Genomic DNA, 17047 nt, shown 5'->3' on the forward strand with positions numbered 1-17047 from the left:
CTGTGAGTTGCTTCCTGTCTAGCTCCACATTGCAAAATGTGTTTCTTCCAGCTGCCAGGGGAATCTCTTGGGGTGCTACATAACTGTGCACGGTGCCATTGAATGGAATTAGGCAGTTTGTAAGACACAGGAGAGGAATGCCTAGATGGGACAGCTAGCTCGTGACCATCACACATATTGTACTTTTGCCTAGGATCTGGCTGAAAGTTTGTTCTGTTGGGAGTATTACTGTGATGGATGGGTAAACAAAGTCTTTGGATTATGCAGTATGTGGCTGAACAGGTCATCTGTTATTTTACCTAACTCAAGACTCTCTGCTATCACTGACGGCTGTCTGAGCGGAGCTCACAGACCTCATTGCTATTTCTTGAGGTGAAGGTCTGCTGTTCATTTTAATACGTCCATTTTCCATGGGAAACATTGCATCTTTTTGCTTATTTTCACTCTGGTTGTCTTCCTCTTACTTGGATGCTTTTGGGAGAGCTGGAGGGGTCTATACCAATTCTGTGGTGCATGACTTGCATTAAATGCAAGACACAAACATTTTGGCAGAGATTTTTCCATCCAAGAAGTCAATAGGGACAGGCAGAGAGGCACACCGTCTTTCCCTGACCGGGTAGGTGCTACTCTCAGACACATGCTACCGAATAAGAACTGCTGGCAAGCACTACAGTTGCCTTTGCACACTTACCTAATTTTGTGCCTTTTTACCTGGGGGAGGGTTCTGGGAAAGAAGTCTCCTCCCTCAAAACTCCAGCACTTCTATATAATTATTTCCTTGGAAAAATTAGCTTCCCATTTTCAGCCCCTCTCCAGAAGAGCTTCCAGATTCCCCTGTGGAGCTCTGACTTTGACTTTGGCAGGCTCAGGAGACCGCGGCAGTATTGCTTTACCCTGGCTACAGAGGGTCCTGGGCCTCGCACACACCCTGGCAGTTGACGCCCTGTGGGCACCTGGCCCTTCAGGATTGTGCCTGGGACCATCAGCCCCACAGCCCACGCCTGCTCAGCAGCTGTGGAGCAAAGAGGGGCGCAGCTGTTTCTGAGGCAGTCTGACAGGGCAAGCCTTCGGTTTGGTACAGCCAAAAGAGACACTGCCTGTGGTACATTGCTCGAATGTACGAATACAGCTGCTGTTTATTGCCTTGTTTTTCAGGGAAAGCCTTCAGTACATTCAGAGACTCAGGGAATTTCCACTATTTTTCTCAGTGCTCCCCCCACCCCCTTGGCCTTCAGACACACACATTGTGTTGTTTTGACGTAATTTCAAGCAAATATTTTGCCACCGAGAGGCAGTGCAGGGTCACAGAGGTCCTCCAGGCTTGGGCTTCAGGCTTTCAGCTCTCCCCAGTAAACAATAGCTCTATAACTCATTAAAACTCCCTTTTGATTACTTTTTCCTGTTTCTGATTGTTTTGGAGCAGCAGGGGTGGATTCCACACTCAACAAACTTCTTTTTCCTGCTGCTAAATTTAAATGTCTCTGAACTGAAAGGATTTGCTAATCTCTTTGGCAATAACTCCATCAAATATAAACTATAACTTAAAACAAAATTTAGACTATTTCTGAATGCTACAAGGGAATTGTGACTTGGTTTTGCAGAATAATTTTCATGTCTAGAATTTTTATTTAACTGTCCCTTTTTTTCTTTTTTTTCAGACAGAGAAGTTACCCAGACCCTAGTACCTTTTCTGTTGGTTACTGTACCCTCTTCATTTTCAGATTTAGTAATAGTCATGTTTTCCCATTATGGCCAAGCTGGTAATCTTGCTTATCTCCTATTTTCTTCAAATTCATTCATTATCTTCTGCTTCACATCATTGATTCAACACTCCTTTTTCTGTCTCTATTCTCTGAATGATTTTTCACTGCATGGTTTTCTCCTACTTGCAAGTCACCTGATTTACATGATCTACCTATAAAACTCCCTCGCTCAGCTGACTTCCCTGACAATTTGCATATTCCATCTTTTATTTATAGCAGGGGTAACTCCCGAATTGTTTTCAGCAAACTCTAGTTTCCTTGTAGGCCAGATATAGATTAATAAATCAATAATTTTCTTTGATGGACAGCAAGGAGAATTTAGGAAAGTGAACTGCAAAAAATCCAATTCTAGGGAAAAATATGTGCAAATTTTTCCATCCACATCCTTTTATCACATACACTGCCCACACATACATAGACACTAATCTGCTCAATCTGTACTAATCCAGCATGAAACCCGCTTTTCAGATGTAGTGCAAAAAATGATAAAATAATCAATTAAAATGTAATCTGTATAGCACAGGTCCCTATGTGGATTTAATTAGCAAGACAATAATTTACTTCTGTCACTTTTAAACCCACAGCTAGGATCTCTGGGAGAAAAAAGTATGAACATATATAAAGATGCAGTGTGTCCTGACAACCTTCTTGGAAATTTGCTGTTATTATTTGTTATGCATGCCAAGGAAAAATATATTTTTTTCCTGCCCAAAGAGCAGACATCTTAAACAAAAGCAAAACAGACTGCAAAAGCAGATAAATACTGTTGGGCATCCCATCCCTCACTTCGTGACTGCCCCTCGCTTCCCCTCATCCTCCTCCCCGCCCTGCTAGTTTGTTCTCTGTTTTTTGTTTGTTTGTTTTACTTCTGTTGCCACTGGCTCAGTTTTAAGCACCCTCTGAGCAGAACAACTGTAAAATGACACAGTGTAGTAGATCCTAGAGTGGACTCTGTGCCCAGAAGGCAGAATGACAAAAAGACACTTCCTCGAAAGAATTATGCAGCTTTTTCTTTTAACAGCCTAGCTACTAAAGTTGTCCTTTGCAGGATAAGCCAGGGACGGAGACAGAACTGTTCTGTCTGTAGCAAGTGCTGCGTAGTCTTGCAAGGTTTGCTACCACAGTAATGAAACCATGTTCTTTGCCTCAGAAAAGACACGTGCCTCCACTGTAAAGCGGACAATTTTGCCATTGCTTTTTCTTCAAGGATGAAAGGGAACACCTTTCTGCACAGTCTGGAGGTGATAGTGCTTCAAGGTGATAACTAGTGGGTTTTAAATCTGAATGGAAACTTAAAAGTCACCTTAATAGCACACTGGACTTGTTCCCGCCACATGAACAAGCATGTTTTGCTTGTGGTGGTCTTCAGAGAGATGCATTTTATATATCTGTCATGCCTTTGGCATGACAAGTGATACACTACTGCAGAGTGTGAGATAGAGCTGAATCTATCTGAATTTCATCTTATTCCTAACTGCTTCATAAAGTATCTCAAGATGTGTAAACAGTAAAGCAATAATAACACATCACAATGCACTCATCACAGACCATGAAGAATAATAGCCTATGAGTCAAGCAATATGCCCTCTCTAAATGACATGATGCTTCTTGCAGACAGGAATATTAATCACTCCAGGAACTGACAGGATCTGATGAGAGAGACTGTTATTAATATTATCTCCCTTGGAAACATTTGCAATGGTAATAGTAATTTTAATAATGCTGGAACAAAATTAGCTGGGTTGGCTAGCTTTGTAGCAAATGGGAACACTGAGGAAGGCAATACATAAATAGAGAGACTAATTCATGAAGGAGTTGCACCAGATTTCTCTCTTGACAGCTCAGACATGATAAGGAGAGGGGGAGGGAACTTTTGGTTTTAAAGGTTGCATTTGCTTCATCAATTGTCAAAATCTTGTTAGAAGTCTAATTCAGTTATGATGTTTTTGTTGCTGTCCAGAGACTGAATGTATGTATTAGAGCGGCCTTATATACAATTTTTGCCACAAGCAATTTACTATGATTATATTATTTCGATCTGGCTGGTTCCCAAGGAGCCTCTGAAACCAAATCGTATCAGAGGAAGATGAATATTAACAATTTTATCTCTCTCGGGAGAGCTAACAAAAGAATGGAGATCTCACATTTAGGTTCAACACAAAGAACTTTGAAATGGCCATGGAATTATTGACATCAGTTCTCAAGATTCCTAGTTCAGTTATTTACTGCTTGGCTTTTCTGCACCTGTGCCAAAAGCCAGCAAGTTTACAGTGGAAATAATGAATTTGTAAGCTAAATAATGAGTAACGTGTCAGAAGGAGAACTGTCATAAGGGTTTAGTAGGAAAACAAAGTGCCAAGAGGACTGCATTTGATTTCTTCCTTTGTTACATTCTGCTTTACACGAATATGCCATCTGCCTTAGAGTATTATATACCAATTAAAAAAGAAATAACAGATAAATTTGGAGCAGTGCTTTAGGCAGATGGCAAATTGCCCAATCATTTTTTAAAAAATATTAAACCAAATAACTCTATGACTTAAGACTTATCTCTGAGCATCCAGTATGATACATTCAAGCTGTGTTGATAGCTGTGACTGGCAGTGAATCCACCAATGTGGCATTACATTCCCAATTGGAAAACTATAATAAGGCATTTGGCTTTAAAAACTTCTCAGGTAAAAGGAGGAAAAATAAATTAAATTGTAGAAATTGAGACATTTCCAAACCTTTCTTTCTGGACCAATTCTCTTTAATAGTGGTATCAACTAAAGAGAAAATTTAGGCTCCTCCCAATGTATTTACAAGATGCACAGAAAATAGTTACCTATATATGAATTATCTTATCCCTGGAAAAGGTGTGGTAAGAACTTATTGAGTTGCTCATGTAGGCAAGATGCTGATAAGAAATTCTGAAAAAAAACCCTCTCCATTCTAGAGCTTAATAATTTAAAATGGGGAAAAATACTACAGTTCCAGCCCCTGCATATTGCTGCCTGAGATAGATATCAATCTCCATTCAAGATTTTAATAGACTGGGATGAGACTTTATTGTTACTATGGCCTAATATCTCAGTTCTCTATTTACAAGAACAGCTACTTAGGACACTTCGGTTAAAGGAATTTCTGTTGGAAAAGGCCAGTTTGCCTGAAATACTTTGAGGAGGGAGAGGGCCAAATGACAGAAATTATTAATTTGTGCCTTTTCCACAAAACAAATCTCTTTTAAAATGAAAGATGTGACAAGAGTGGCTTTGCAATGCCTGCTATCAGTCTCTCTCCTGAGCATGAGAAATATCACATCAGTTTAAACAAGCAACAGTGACTATTCATTATTTCCTGCTGTCTACTTGGCATGGAGCTGATAGTAGAGCTAGAAAATTCCCCTTTGCTTTGCTTAGGTTTTTCCCAGTCCCAGAGTTAGATCCTCATCCCAGATGGATCCTCATCTAACTCTGCCAGTTCAGTCAAAGATTCTCAAAATAACTGACAATTATGTCTCCAATAACTGGTTGCCTAATGTGCTGACCAAATTCTGAAACCAAGGTTAGTGACCACAGAGCGATCATATGGATAAACTATGCAATGAACTATGCCTGTTTTGGATAAACAAGTTTCTGCTCAATCAATGCCTCCAGGTTCAGCACAGCATGTGCATGTGACAAAAATTATGCACAATGTTATTTTCAGCTTGTGTTCTCCTTCTCTACCAGCATTATCAATAAGCTTGAAATAAAATGTGGGTTCAACCATTTAATGTGGTAAAATGAGGTGACATAGCAGACATGAGAAACTGACATATTTTCACTTGGAAATAGCACTTTCAGCCTCTCCATTGCCATAGAAGCTACATCATAAAACTGCAACAAAAGCCTTTCCAAAGCCATAGCAGATATTTCACTCACTACTACTGCCTTGCCACCTGTTTTAGAAAGATCAAAGAAAGGACCCTTCACATGTAGGAGCCTTGACATAAGTAGGTCAGTCAAAGAAGGAAAACCTCTGCCAAAACCAGGAAGGCACTAAATAAAAACAACCATGTGAGATGCCTGTTACTCTCAAAGGGATAGTCCCTGTTTGGAGAGAAAGAAACTTTCAGGAGCAAACACCTAACATTCCTACTCCTTCACAGAAATATTGTGAGTTCTGGAACTCCCATCCAGCAACACCTCAGTAGCATTGGTGGTCGCTTCATGTCAAAAGAGTCACAGCTAATTTTCTTGCACTTAAGAGCTATTGAAGGAGCAGACAATACTGGGAGTATATTGCCTATAGAGCCTCACCCTCCTTCATTGTGTTCTGGTTCATGTGACCTTATAGTGGCCCCTTGTATCTTTTTGCTCTTGGGTGGGGGGAAAGTCTCTGTGAGGAGAGAGGGTCTGAGCAGCACAATGCACGGGATTGCATTTGTCTCTGTGTTTCTACCCAGAGGGGCTTCAAAGTAACTTACGCTAGGAAGGTGAGATATATATAATGTCCCTGTGGCTATGTGAGGGTTTCTGTACACTAGATCAGTGTTTAAACACATCACCATTTCCTGTCTATGAGTGACACAGGAAAATTGCTTTAATTTTTCTATTTTTTCTCAGATGTAGAGAAACATTTTTAAAGAAGGAACAGGAAAGTAGACAACCCAGCATAAAAAGAAGAGGACCTTTTCTGTGTTGATTGCTCCTAGAGTATTTTTTCTCATAACTGCTACATATAATTGTCTTCTAGGGAGTTTCTCTCTTTTAAATGGCAAAGGAGGTTTGGTATGCTTTTTCACTCACTTGCAGCCAGTCTCTGTTGTAGTTTGGCAGTATTCTAAGATCTTTTGTAAAAGATCTGATTCTGAGCCGAAGTTAAATTTTGTGCTCTGAACCAGTGCCCACGAAAATATGTTCTCTTCACTTTCTGCTCCGTCAGGTTCACTTACAATCTTCTGGGAAGAATCAAGAAAATCAGTAAAGTCTTTTGGGGCAGAGAACTATTTAAGCAGTGTTGAGAACTGTCAGCTGCTAGAGGCTTACTGAGGAATGTGCCCAGGTGGCATGTGTCATAAAATTTTTGATGCCAGAAGAATTTGCACACCTCCTCTCACCTGGTAGGAAATAGCTAATATGCAGGAGGGTGACTGCGAGAAGTGACATGCTTCATATCAGAGAGGCTGCTTGGAGCCCCTGCTTGTCCCAACAAGTCCATACTGAATCTCCAAAATTATGCCTGGATGAGCAGAGGATCAACAAGTGCTCTTGACTTGTACTGATGTCTTAAAAGTACGTGTGGTATTTTCCTGGCAAGGAGAATGTGGAAAGGCTGCAGGCAGCATGATGCTAGTTAGGAAGAGTATATGCTCTGAAATTCAGATCTGTCTCAGAAACAGATTGTCTAGTTTTGATACTCCAGACCAAGCATACACTGGGAACAGGTAGTAAAAAGAGAGAAACAGGAATTAGGCACAGACCTACAGCAATTTTATTTTTGTGGTCTAATCTTAAGGGGCTCTCAGTTCCTGTGCTCCTACTGGAGCCATCCACTTCTTTAAAACCCTCTTCTTATTCCCCAGCCTTCAATTCCTGTGAGTTGTGGTGATGAGGAGAATGGCTTTGCCTTGCCCTGCAAGAAAGAATAGAACTACTTCAGCACCCTCTAGCCTCTGCCATCTCCAAAACGTACTTTTTCATCATTGGACTTCAGCTACAGCTGTCAACTAAAGAAAATTAAAAGCATTAGATATGAGAAATACCTCCACCAGGCTGGCTCAAACAATGACAGAACAATCTTTAAATGTTCAGGCATAGCCCACCGTATCTCTGCCCACTGCAGCACCAGCCAGGGCCAGGAATTCCTGATAACTTTTTACTGAATGCATTAAGATATTTTTTCTGCATAAATAAGAGTAGGTCTGTGACGTCAAGAGCTTGTCTTGACTTTGCAGTAACTTATTATCCTATTATCGCTGTTTGCAAACATCTGTGCTCAGCACTTCCTTCCTTGTAGCACTGAAATACTAAGTGTTCAGAAAGCCTAACCATCAGCCATAAAAATCAGTAAACTGCTGTATGCACTAATGTGGAATCAAAACCATTATTTGGGTGATTTATTTTAAGCACATATGTGACAAAGGAGCCTATAAAAATTACAGGCTGCTTATTTTCCTTTTTCCTCTGCTGCTGCAACACTTGCAGCGATTAGTTGGCATTTTAAAACGTGTTTGGGTGTAGGGGAGGGTTTTGGTTGTGGTTTTTTGTTCTTTGGGTTTTTTTTTGACTCACAGACAAACATAGGTAACCCATCAAAACTGAAAGCGGAAAAGCGATGTATTTTTTACAGCTGGAATCTTGGCTTGGATTAAACGTCTTCCTTTTCCTGTTTTGTCCAGGGCTCCCAAATCTGTATTTTCTCAGTATCTGGCGCTCTCAGTGCTACACATTCTTCCTAGCTGGAGATCGGGAGCAGCAGCGAGGAAGGCCGGGAACAGAGAACCGAGCACTCTTTTGTGCGCCCGTGTCCAGCGGTAACCCTTTATGGCCACCCCAGACCTGCGCTCTTCCAACCGGCGGGCGCACGCTGCTGACTCTCGGGAGAGCAAAGCGGCGGCGCCTTCCTCCCGGCCGGGCAGCACCCACCCGACGCCCAGCGCGGCCAGGGCCGACGGGACACGGGCGCGGCTCAGCCGTGAGCACGGGGCGGGCGTGGGGCGGGCGTGGGGCGGGCGGCGGAGCCTTCCCGTGTGCCGCGGCACTTCCGTCCGAGCCGTATCCGCTTCCGCCCCGCGCTACCTTTCTTCTCTGAGCTGCGGACAGCTCGCTTGGGCCCCGACCAAGTAAGCGCATCCCCGCGGACGGCCACGGGCCTCTGGATGTTTCCTGGCCGCCGTGCCCGCGTCCCCCCTGGAGCAGAGGAGGGGGCGAGGAGGGCCCTGGCACTGCGCCGGGCGAGGGCTGCTCGGCGCCCCGTCCCCCGCCAGGCTCTGCCCCGGCCGCTCGCCCGCCTCGCGGCCGTGCCTGCGCTCGCTGGCGAGCCGTGGGGCTGGAGCAGGGTCGTGGCCGGCGGGCGGAGCGCCTGCCCCGGGCGGCCGCGGGCGCGTGGTCCGGCCGGCGCTGCCGGGGCTGCTCGCCCGCTGCCACCCCGGCGGCGGCTCCTCCCGAGCGAGGGGCCGGCCTTGGCCGCGGGTGACGCGCGCAGTGCCGTGGGCTGTGTTTACTGAACGGTGTCTGAGCGGGGTTCAGAGCTCTGCTGCCACGAGATGCTTTCTGCCACCTCATTCCCCCCCCCTTAAATTCTATCAGCAAACTAATGCAACCAAGCTTCCATCTCTCGCATGAGAGAGCCTGGGGACCTTAGTAAAGAGTTCAAATAGATGATATAAACTGCTCTAAATTTAAAAAAAAAAAAAGTCTCTGCTTATCATCGAGTGCATAGTTTTGGAATAGGGTTAATACTCCCCACTGAAAGAAATTAAGCAGCTGTAAGTGTAAAAAAATCTATCAAAGGAAATTCACTGTGGGTATGGATCACTGGCTAGCATAATGATAGACCAAGAGATTGAAAAGCAGGAGATTTCATAAGTGGAGTAATTCAAGCCTTCAAGAGCTGCTTCTATTTTGCCCCCCACAGCACTCAGGAGAAGTAAAAAAAGGAATGAAGCAGACTATTAAAATTAAGTTAAAGAAAATTATAGGGCAGTATCCTGAGTAATGGTCTGAAAAATAACCACTGATGTTAGCAGCTTTATGAATAGTAATATTATGTAACAATAACTACAACCTCCTTTGCCATTAAAAGTAATATGAATAGTAGCAATAACTCATGCACCAGTTTACATCTGTGGCATGTTTTGTTTGGACTGCCCATGCCCCACATGGACGTGACACCCTAAGGATCCTGAATCGGTGGCAATGGGAAAGACATTATAAGATAAGAAAAAAGTAGCCTCTAGTGGAAGGAGCAGTAAAAGAAGCAAGAAACAAAAATTGGGTAAATGAGACTAAATATATATATGGTGACGCTGAGGCCAAGTGACAGGTTTGAAGCCAGGGAAAAAGAAACATGCGTTAGAACATATCCTAGAAATGGAAGGTATGAGTTCAATATCATGCGAGTGGGATGAGGGCAGTGGAACATGTGAATGACAGCTCCACATTTTTCAGTTTCCCACTTCCAGGGATGAAAACTTGTGGATTTAGTTGTGGATTGGCTGAGAAGGACAATCACTGCACAATCAGTTTGAGAAGGTGGATATATAGGCTGACTTTCCCTCCAGCTCACAGCAAGCCCCCCAAAAATTCCCTCTCTAAAAATCAAAGGAGGAAGCTGTAGTTTGACCTGGTCAATTACTTTGGCCCTGATACCAGGCGTTCGAGCAGAGCTGTGCATTCATTGCTGGATTTTTTTTCATTTATATTCTGTGCCACATATGAATGTTTTTAGCAGCTGTGGCAGATTGTAATTGTTCTGTTGTAAAATTACAGACCTCTATAGTATTAATAGTAGCAGCTGAATTAATAATGAGTATAAATTGAAGAACTACGCCTTTGAATGACACTGATTGTTACGTGCCTTCCCCTGACTCAAGTCCTGAGCTGGCAAAAGTGAATTTGTAGTGTCTTAAGTGCTGAAAGGCTGAATGCGGTTCAGTAGGAGACTGTGGTTACTGCCTTGGTCCCTGCACCCCAGCATGTGCCTCTGGAGGATGAATGATCATGATCAACACAACCACACAACTGCTTGATCTAATCCAGACTCTGAGGAAGGGGTTAAGAAAAGAGGATCGGGGAGCCCGAGAGTTTCAGAACACCATTCCTTTTTAACCTTTCAGCGGTCTATCTGCATGTGTATGACTGAGATGCATTATATGGGTAATCCTTCATACATGGCTCATTCATTCATACCTCTTAAGTTGATGCAGTGCTTGGGAGGTAATATCAGAAAGTCAACTGATACGTCTCATGTTATAAGTGGCATTCCAAAAGCTTCCAGCTTTCGAACAAAATGAAGAGTGTGGGAAACCTGTAACACAGGGCTTCTAATTTCATGTTGGCTTTATATGGTTACAAGGCTTAGGTTTACAATTTTGTGACTGCTTAATATGTGGCAATCGTTATTAGCCTCTCCAGAATACAACTGATGACGGAACTACATGTATTTGGAAATGCACATTTCAAAAGCCATAAGATGGGTCTTGTTAATTTAATTTTGATCTTATTGCTTTCTTTGCTTCCTCATACAGCGTCTGTCAGCTGCCAAGTAAAGGAGGTAAAGAAGCCTGTCCACACAAAAGACTTATTAGCCAGTAAAGGTAAGAATACATTAGTACATCGTGGGTATTTGTTTGGAGTTTTTGAAGTTTTAAATGCAAATCTCTACTTCTACATTCCAAATCTGGTACTTCCTACTTACCTAATTTCTTTCTGTACTGTAGAAGACCCTGTGCAGCTGCAGGTCTGTCTAATCCCTTATTAGCAAGAATACTACAGTTAACAAGTAAAAGATGTCTCTTTAATATAGAATTTCAGATTTATGTCCTTCATTGTCATCTGGCTTTGGCATTACTTCTTACTATGAATGTTAGCACTATGACTGTGCAGTTGCTGAATGCCAGTTTTTATAGGTCAGAGCAGCTGTATTGGACCTTTCTTGAATATGCATGCTATTCTTGCAACATGCCTCTGTGAATGTGAAATATGCAAAATTCTGGAATATGTGCACTTAAATAGGCAGTAAATCTAGAACCCGTGGATGGCTGAATTCTAAATTACTTGTAACCTCACATTTGTGTTCAGTGTATGCTTTTCTTTCATTGTAGGGATGCTGTCTGGAGCAGAGATGAGGTCAGGAAAGCCAAGACAAAGTATGTTGAACAGAAAAGGAAAGAAAATGCACACATCACACTCCCCATGCTCTCCTGATAAGGAAGACAAGAAAACTAGAGGCAACTGTCATGGAGAAGGCTGAGATACTCTGCAATTTTTTCATCTCAGTTTTCCATGGTAATCTCTCTTCCTACTTCTCTCAAGTCCCTGCCCCTCAAGACAGGGACTGGGGGAATACTGGAGGAATGGTAATAGCCATTGAAAATGAAGATCAAATCTGGGACCATGCAGGAACCTGAACATACAGCGTCCCGGGAGGCAGCAGCAGCAGTGTCGTAGGGAAGGGATGAGCCAACTGCTGCCGCCGGCCCTAGTGCAGGAACAGAGCGGAGCACGAGCACGAGCCGCAGCAGCGTCCCTGGCCACACTGCCCCCGTGCCGTGGGGTGGCCGTCAGCCCATGACAGCAAAGCTGAGGAGGAACTTCAGGCTTTCGGGGGGGTGCCGCCCTTTCTTGTTGCAGCAGAGCCCCTTTTTGGGGGTGTGTACAAGTGGAAATGCTTTAATGAAGCAACATGCTGCTGTCCAGGGACTTGTTTTGTGCCTTCTTTGGGGTGAGGAAAAAAGGCTGGGGGATGGGGTGGAGGCTCAGGGGCTCAGATCTCTTTTGGGGCACCCCAACATCTCTGGGTGGAGGAGCAGGTGAGTGGGGAATTAAGGGAGGGGTCATGCTGGGTGCCCTCCCCCAGAAGGACCCAAAGCTGCCAGAAGATTCACAGGGAGGGGTGGGTGTAGAATACCAAAACCTGTCAAGTTTTTTACATATATTGACAATTTTTTTTATAAACTCATTTTAAAATAAACCCTCTCTATTTACTACATTGTGTACAGGAATATAAGAAACTTGGATAGGACGTGTAGTTTTTGAAAATAATGCCATAATGTTTTTATATAGGAATGAAACAATCAAGTGCCTGAAACCATAAGAAAAGCTGCTGGCGCTGAAGAGAGTAGGGCTCTCCGGCAACTTTTGCGTCCATTCTCTGCCTGTCCCTAAAGCGCACCGCAGCCCCGGGCTGAGCTCGGCAGCAGGGCTGCCGCCTTGTGGACAGAGAGCGCTACTGCAGCCCCCCGAGCCAGCGCCCTGCCCCTCGCGGCTGGGGGGCAGGGAACAGGGGTGATGACTGCTCTCGGCAAAGGCTCTTTATTATTCCTCTGTCAGATTTCCCTCAGCGCTGTCCAGGAAAGGCGAGGATCAGGAATTCTGTAAGCAGGGCCTGTGTGACCATTGGCTTACTGTGTGTGTGTCAGTGAGCCAAAATCAAGAGCCAAAATCAAAGGTTGGTTTGGTTTTAAGAACTTAAAGTAACTTTAAAACAAAATAAATAACTCTTTCTTCTTTTTATATTTTAGATGCTGGAAATGCCTCTCTGCATGTGTGCTGAGTTCTTGCTGCTGTGGACTGTGCAGCCCTAATTGCTGCAGGTTCCTGTTCTCACTGGGGAATTGGAAATAATGATTGTTTGGGCCACAGAGATGTTTTCTGAAACCTTTCCCATTTTTCTGCCTTTTAATGGTAGATCTTCTCTTTCTGCCTTTGAATTTTACAGCGATTTTATGATGTCATTCACCCAAATTCCTTGCAGCTCCTGGGGCAGAGAGAAGCTTCTCCTGTGGCCGATATTCAGTGGAATAATGATACTGTGTGTCCCACATCTTTAATATATTTAACTGCTGTTTATATCTTCGAGTGTAGACTTAGTTGATTCTTTTTCAACAGAAAGTGGCAGGCTGAGCTCAGCCAAGTTACTGAACCATAATTTAGATAGTTGAGTTTTTTTTAAAGAAGAAAAAAGCCAGCTTTTTTTCTGTGGGCTTTACTGGTATTGTTCCTTATTTGAGCTACACCTTAAAGTAATGATGTGGGTGCCTTCTAGAAACAGTGTTCAATTATTTTGCACTCTCTCATGAGACCTTCAGGCCCACATTTTTCCATTGCTGAATTAAATACAGGTCCAAGCTGACAGTGTCCTCTGCATCTTTTGTTCATTGATCTGTTTCTGATGTTCATTTCATCTGGATGCAGAGTTGGGCTTTTTGAGCAGATAATGCCCCCAAACCATGAGGCTTGTTTAAACCTTGTACTCTATTTTATGAAGGCATGGGGTCGGTGAGGACTTTGTCTTGTTGCTGTACTAGGGAATGGAATTCAGGAGGTTCCTACAATATTCACATTGAAGTTGAAATGTTCAAGGGTATCGGTGTGATGGTTCTTGGGGATGAATCTTGCTCCCAGCAGTCTGTAGCGTAGTAGCGCAGGACATGAAAAAGCAGGGTGTGACGCACAGGGCAGGTAGGAACAGCGAGGTGCTTCATGCTGGCAGCTGTGTTTGGTGTTGCTGATGTTTTCAGAGCCAGAGCAGATTCATTTGGTTTTGGTGGACTGAAACAGAATCCAAACCTTAGAAAGTATTTATTTGTCCTTAGGCTGAAAAATATTGTTGTGCAGGACTTGTTCCCTTGCACCTCCGGTTCATTGCAGAAAAGATTTTTTTTGTGAGCAAATGTTGTCATGGCTGGTGCAGTGAAAAGCTGAAGAGTTCCTGGTAATAAGATCATCTTGGTGGGAGCGTGAGTGCCAGCCAAAACCTCTCTGTGTTCCAGTGCCATGCCGCTGCGGGAGGAGAACGTGAGGTGCAAAGCCCAGAGTGGAGCAGTGGGAAATGGGAGGTGAGGAAGGGTTGAGCTAAGGATGGATTTAAACTGGGCTGGGTGTTAGTGCAGGAAGAGATCTTTGTCATCCAGACTGCCAAAATGAAGACCTGTAAAATCCTAGCTCTGCCTTGTGTATAATGTGATTCTACTTCATATTTATGTCATCACAAAAAGCAAGGAAACAATAAATGTCACTGTTTCTGACTATTGCTGTGTGAAGGTTTTTTAAAGGCTGATGAATTTATGTTCTCTTTTTGTACTCCAAGCTTGGCGTTTCCCCTCTTTTTTCAATGTCTGCTGCATTGAGTGTCCCAAGGAGGGCTGGATTCTTCAGCAGGGGTCTTAGGAGTTGGTGCTATTTCAGCTTTTTCTGAAGGTATATGAAAGTGTGCTACCAAAATGGCTATTTTCTCCTCTGAAAAGCTTTCCCTCTGTGACCAACAATGCAGGTATCTGTTTTAATCATGTAGCCAGATGTACCAAGAATATTACTTTCAGAGCCACCAGCTGTACTAGATTTCTGGTTTGTGTCTGTGAGAAGTGGGATTTGTGCAGAAGAGGTACTGTTGGGAACAAAAGATGGAGTAAACCCACTCCTGGGATGTGCAGTGAAGGACTGAGTTGTAGGGAAGGTGTGTATTTATAAACTGTATCTATATATCCCTGAAATTGGGGGTGCGGCAGTGATGAGGGTGGCTAGAGTTGGCCTGGGCCTGTCAGGATGAGCCATAAACAACCCAACCAAGCCCCTGAATCCTCAATAGATGTTTGAAACATTTCCACAAAAAGCCAAGGTAGTAATGTTTCCAGAGGAAAATTTGTAGGTGATGGGAGGCTAACATTTTACAAACCTAATGTAGATGTGTGTACGGACTTTTCTACCATAGTTGACCAAGTGTGCATTTGACTTTTGACTCACCTTGCAATGACAAAATCCTGTGCATATGTTGCTGTTGTGTTCATCTTGCATATGCTGAAAGGACAGGAGTGGAGAGAGGAACTTCTTCCAAGTAGGCCCAGGTTGCATTAAGCAACATATATATATATATATAAAATGTAAGTCTGTTTAGACTGCTGGATCATTCTAGGTATTTTAGTATCCAAATTGTTTACTTAATGTTAACTTATGTTGGATGCTGCTGTCATGGATTGAGTATATCCTCCCCTGACGACTGCTGGAATTAGCCACGCGAAGCACTACATAAAAGTTGAGTTTCTGGCTTAATAAAGTTTTCTCCCTCTTATTTTGAGGAAGTAGAGTAAGAGGACACAGCATATTGTATGTTCTGCTGAGTTTTTATTTGAAAATGCTGCATTTTTAGGACATGAGATGCATTTAAGAATTAAGTTATGTGATTACTCAAGGTTTGGGTGGGTATTGCAGTCTGCTATTTAATATTATAAAATCACCTTTATTTACTCATCCTAAAGTGCTTTAATTTTCACACATTTTTGTCAAGGCTTCTGATTACACTGTGTTGTTCCAACAGCTTGTGAAGATGACTCTGAAGACCAATGTTGGTAGAACTTTCATATTGCAAGAAACAAACAGAATTACTGCAGAAATGCTGAACTGGCAAGAACAACATCAACACGCATTTGTTTTATACCTCTCCTTAGTAAAGTGTGCATTGAATATTACTGTAGTTTTTGAAGCATTGTTGAATTCAAAATCAACTGCTGCACAGTGGAGCTCAGTAGACTTGAGAACTACTCAGCATGTGTGTGGATTAGATACATAGAAAGCAACTTCCCTTTTTAAATTATGAGGATGTTGTGCTTTGTTTTGGAAGACATCGGATTCTGAATATTTAAGGAAGCTCTATCTCCCTTTGTGTTTTCTTCTTACTGTAGTCAGACTTCTGGCTTTGTCTTACCAAGTTTTCCTCCTGTACTGGCACTAAGTGGTTATAGGGGGTTTCAGGGGGAGGGTGGGGATGCCCGTGTACTTAAATAGGTTTTGTTAAGGTGTTCTTAAATGCCTCTTTTGCTGCATCATATAACTGATTGCTTCCATTGTTAATGAATGAACAGGAGGATAAGCAAGATACCGTAGAGATTGTTTGGATTTAGGCTTAGTTGAAGACTATTATTTAACTCAAAAAGCAATAAGAACTTGCAGTGGTCTTTTAATACTTGGTGATGGCTTTTTTATGTACCACTTTGGAAATCTGAGATTATATTTGATATCATGTGGCTGTTCCATTATGGAATATTGCAGATGTAAACTCTTGCATTTCAGCATTCCTGGCAGATATGCACCTTGAAAAAGACCTTGAAAAAGACTTGAAAAAGACCTTGAAAAAGACTTGAAAAAGAAAAATTAAAAATTAAATAAGAAATAAAATTAAAAAAATAAAATAAAAAGATTTAAAAATGGAAAAATTAAAAATAAAAAAATAAAAAAATAAAAGCTTTAAAAATAGAAAAATTAAAAATAAAAATTAAATAAAAAATCCAATTAGAAAAATAAAATAAAAAGCTGTAAAAATAAAGCAATTAAAAATTTAAAATAAATAAAAATAAAATTTAAAAAATAAAATAAAAAGCTTTAAAAATAGAAAAATTAAAAATAAAAACTAAGGAATAAAATTAGAAAAATAAAATAAGATGCTTTAAAAATAGAAAAATTAAAAATAAAAATTAAATAAAAAATCAAATTAGAAAAATAAAAAGCTGTAAAAATAAACCAATTAAAAATTTAAAATAAATAAAAAATAAAATTAAAAAAATAAAATAAAAAGCTTTAAAAATAGAAAAATTAAGAATAAAA

At 42.0% G+C, this 17047-nt stretch overlaps 1 protein-coding gene across 2 annotated transcripts; it reads left to right on the forward strand.

Moving 5' to 3' along the window:
- Window positions 1-8122: 8122 nt before the first annotated feature.
- Window positions 8123-16407, forward strand: LOC129124870 (uncharacterized). 2 transcript variants are annotated; one of them, XR_008534909.2, is made up of 5 exons: window positions 8454-8571; window positions 10978-11046; window positions 11554-11737; window positions 12973-14650; window positions 15765-16407. XR_008534909.2 is itself a non-coding variant. In XM_077184725.1 (4 exons), the coding sequence occupies exons 1-3, from the start codon at window positions 8273-8275 to the stop codon at window positions 11700-11702; spliced, it is 369 nt and encodes a 122-aa protein (XP_077040840.1). In that variant the 5' UTR covers window positions 8123-8272; the 3' UTR covers window positions 11703-11737; window positions 12973-14481. The 2 variants fall into 2 exon arrangements, 1 of the variants encoding a protein (XP_077040840.1); XM_077184725.1 differs by lacking the exons at window positions 8454-8571; window positions 15765-16407 and adding an exon at window positions 8123-8423 and having other exon boundaries at window positions 12973-14481.
- Window positions 16408-17047: the final 640 nt, after the last annotated feature.

The sequence above is a fragment of the Agelaius phoeniceus genome, chromosome 11 (assembly GCF_051311805.1).
Source record: "Agelaius phoeniceus isolate bAgePho1 chromosome 11, bAgePho1.hap1, whole genome shotgun sequence".
NCBI lineage: Eukaryota > Metazoa > Chordata > Aves > Passeriformes > Icteridae > Agelaius > Agelaius phoeniceus.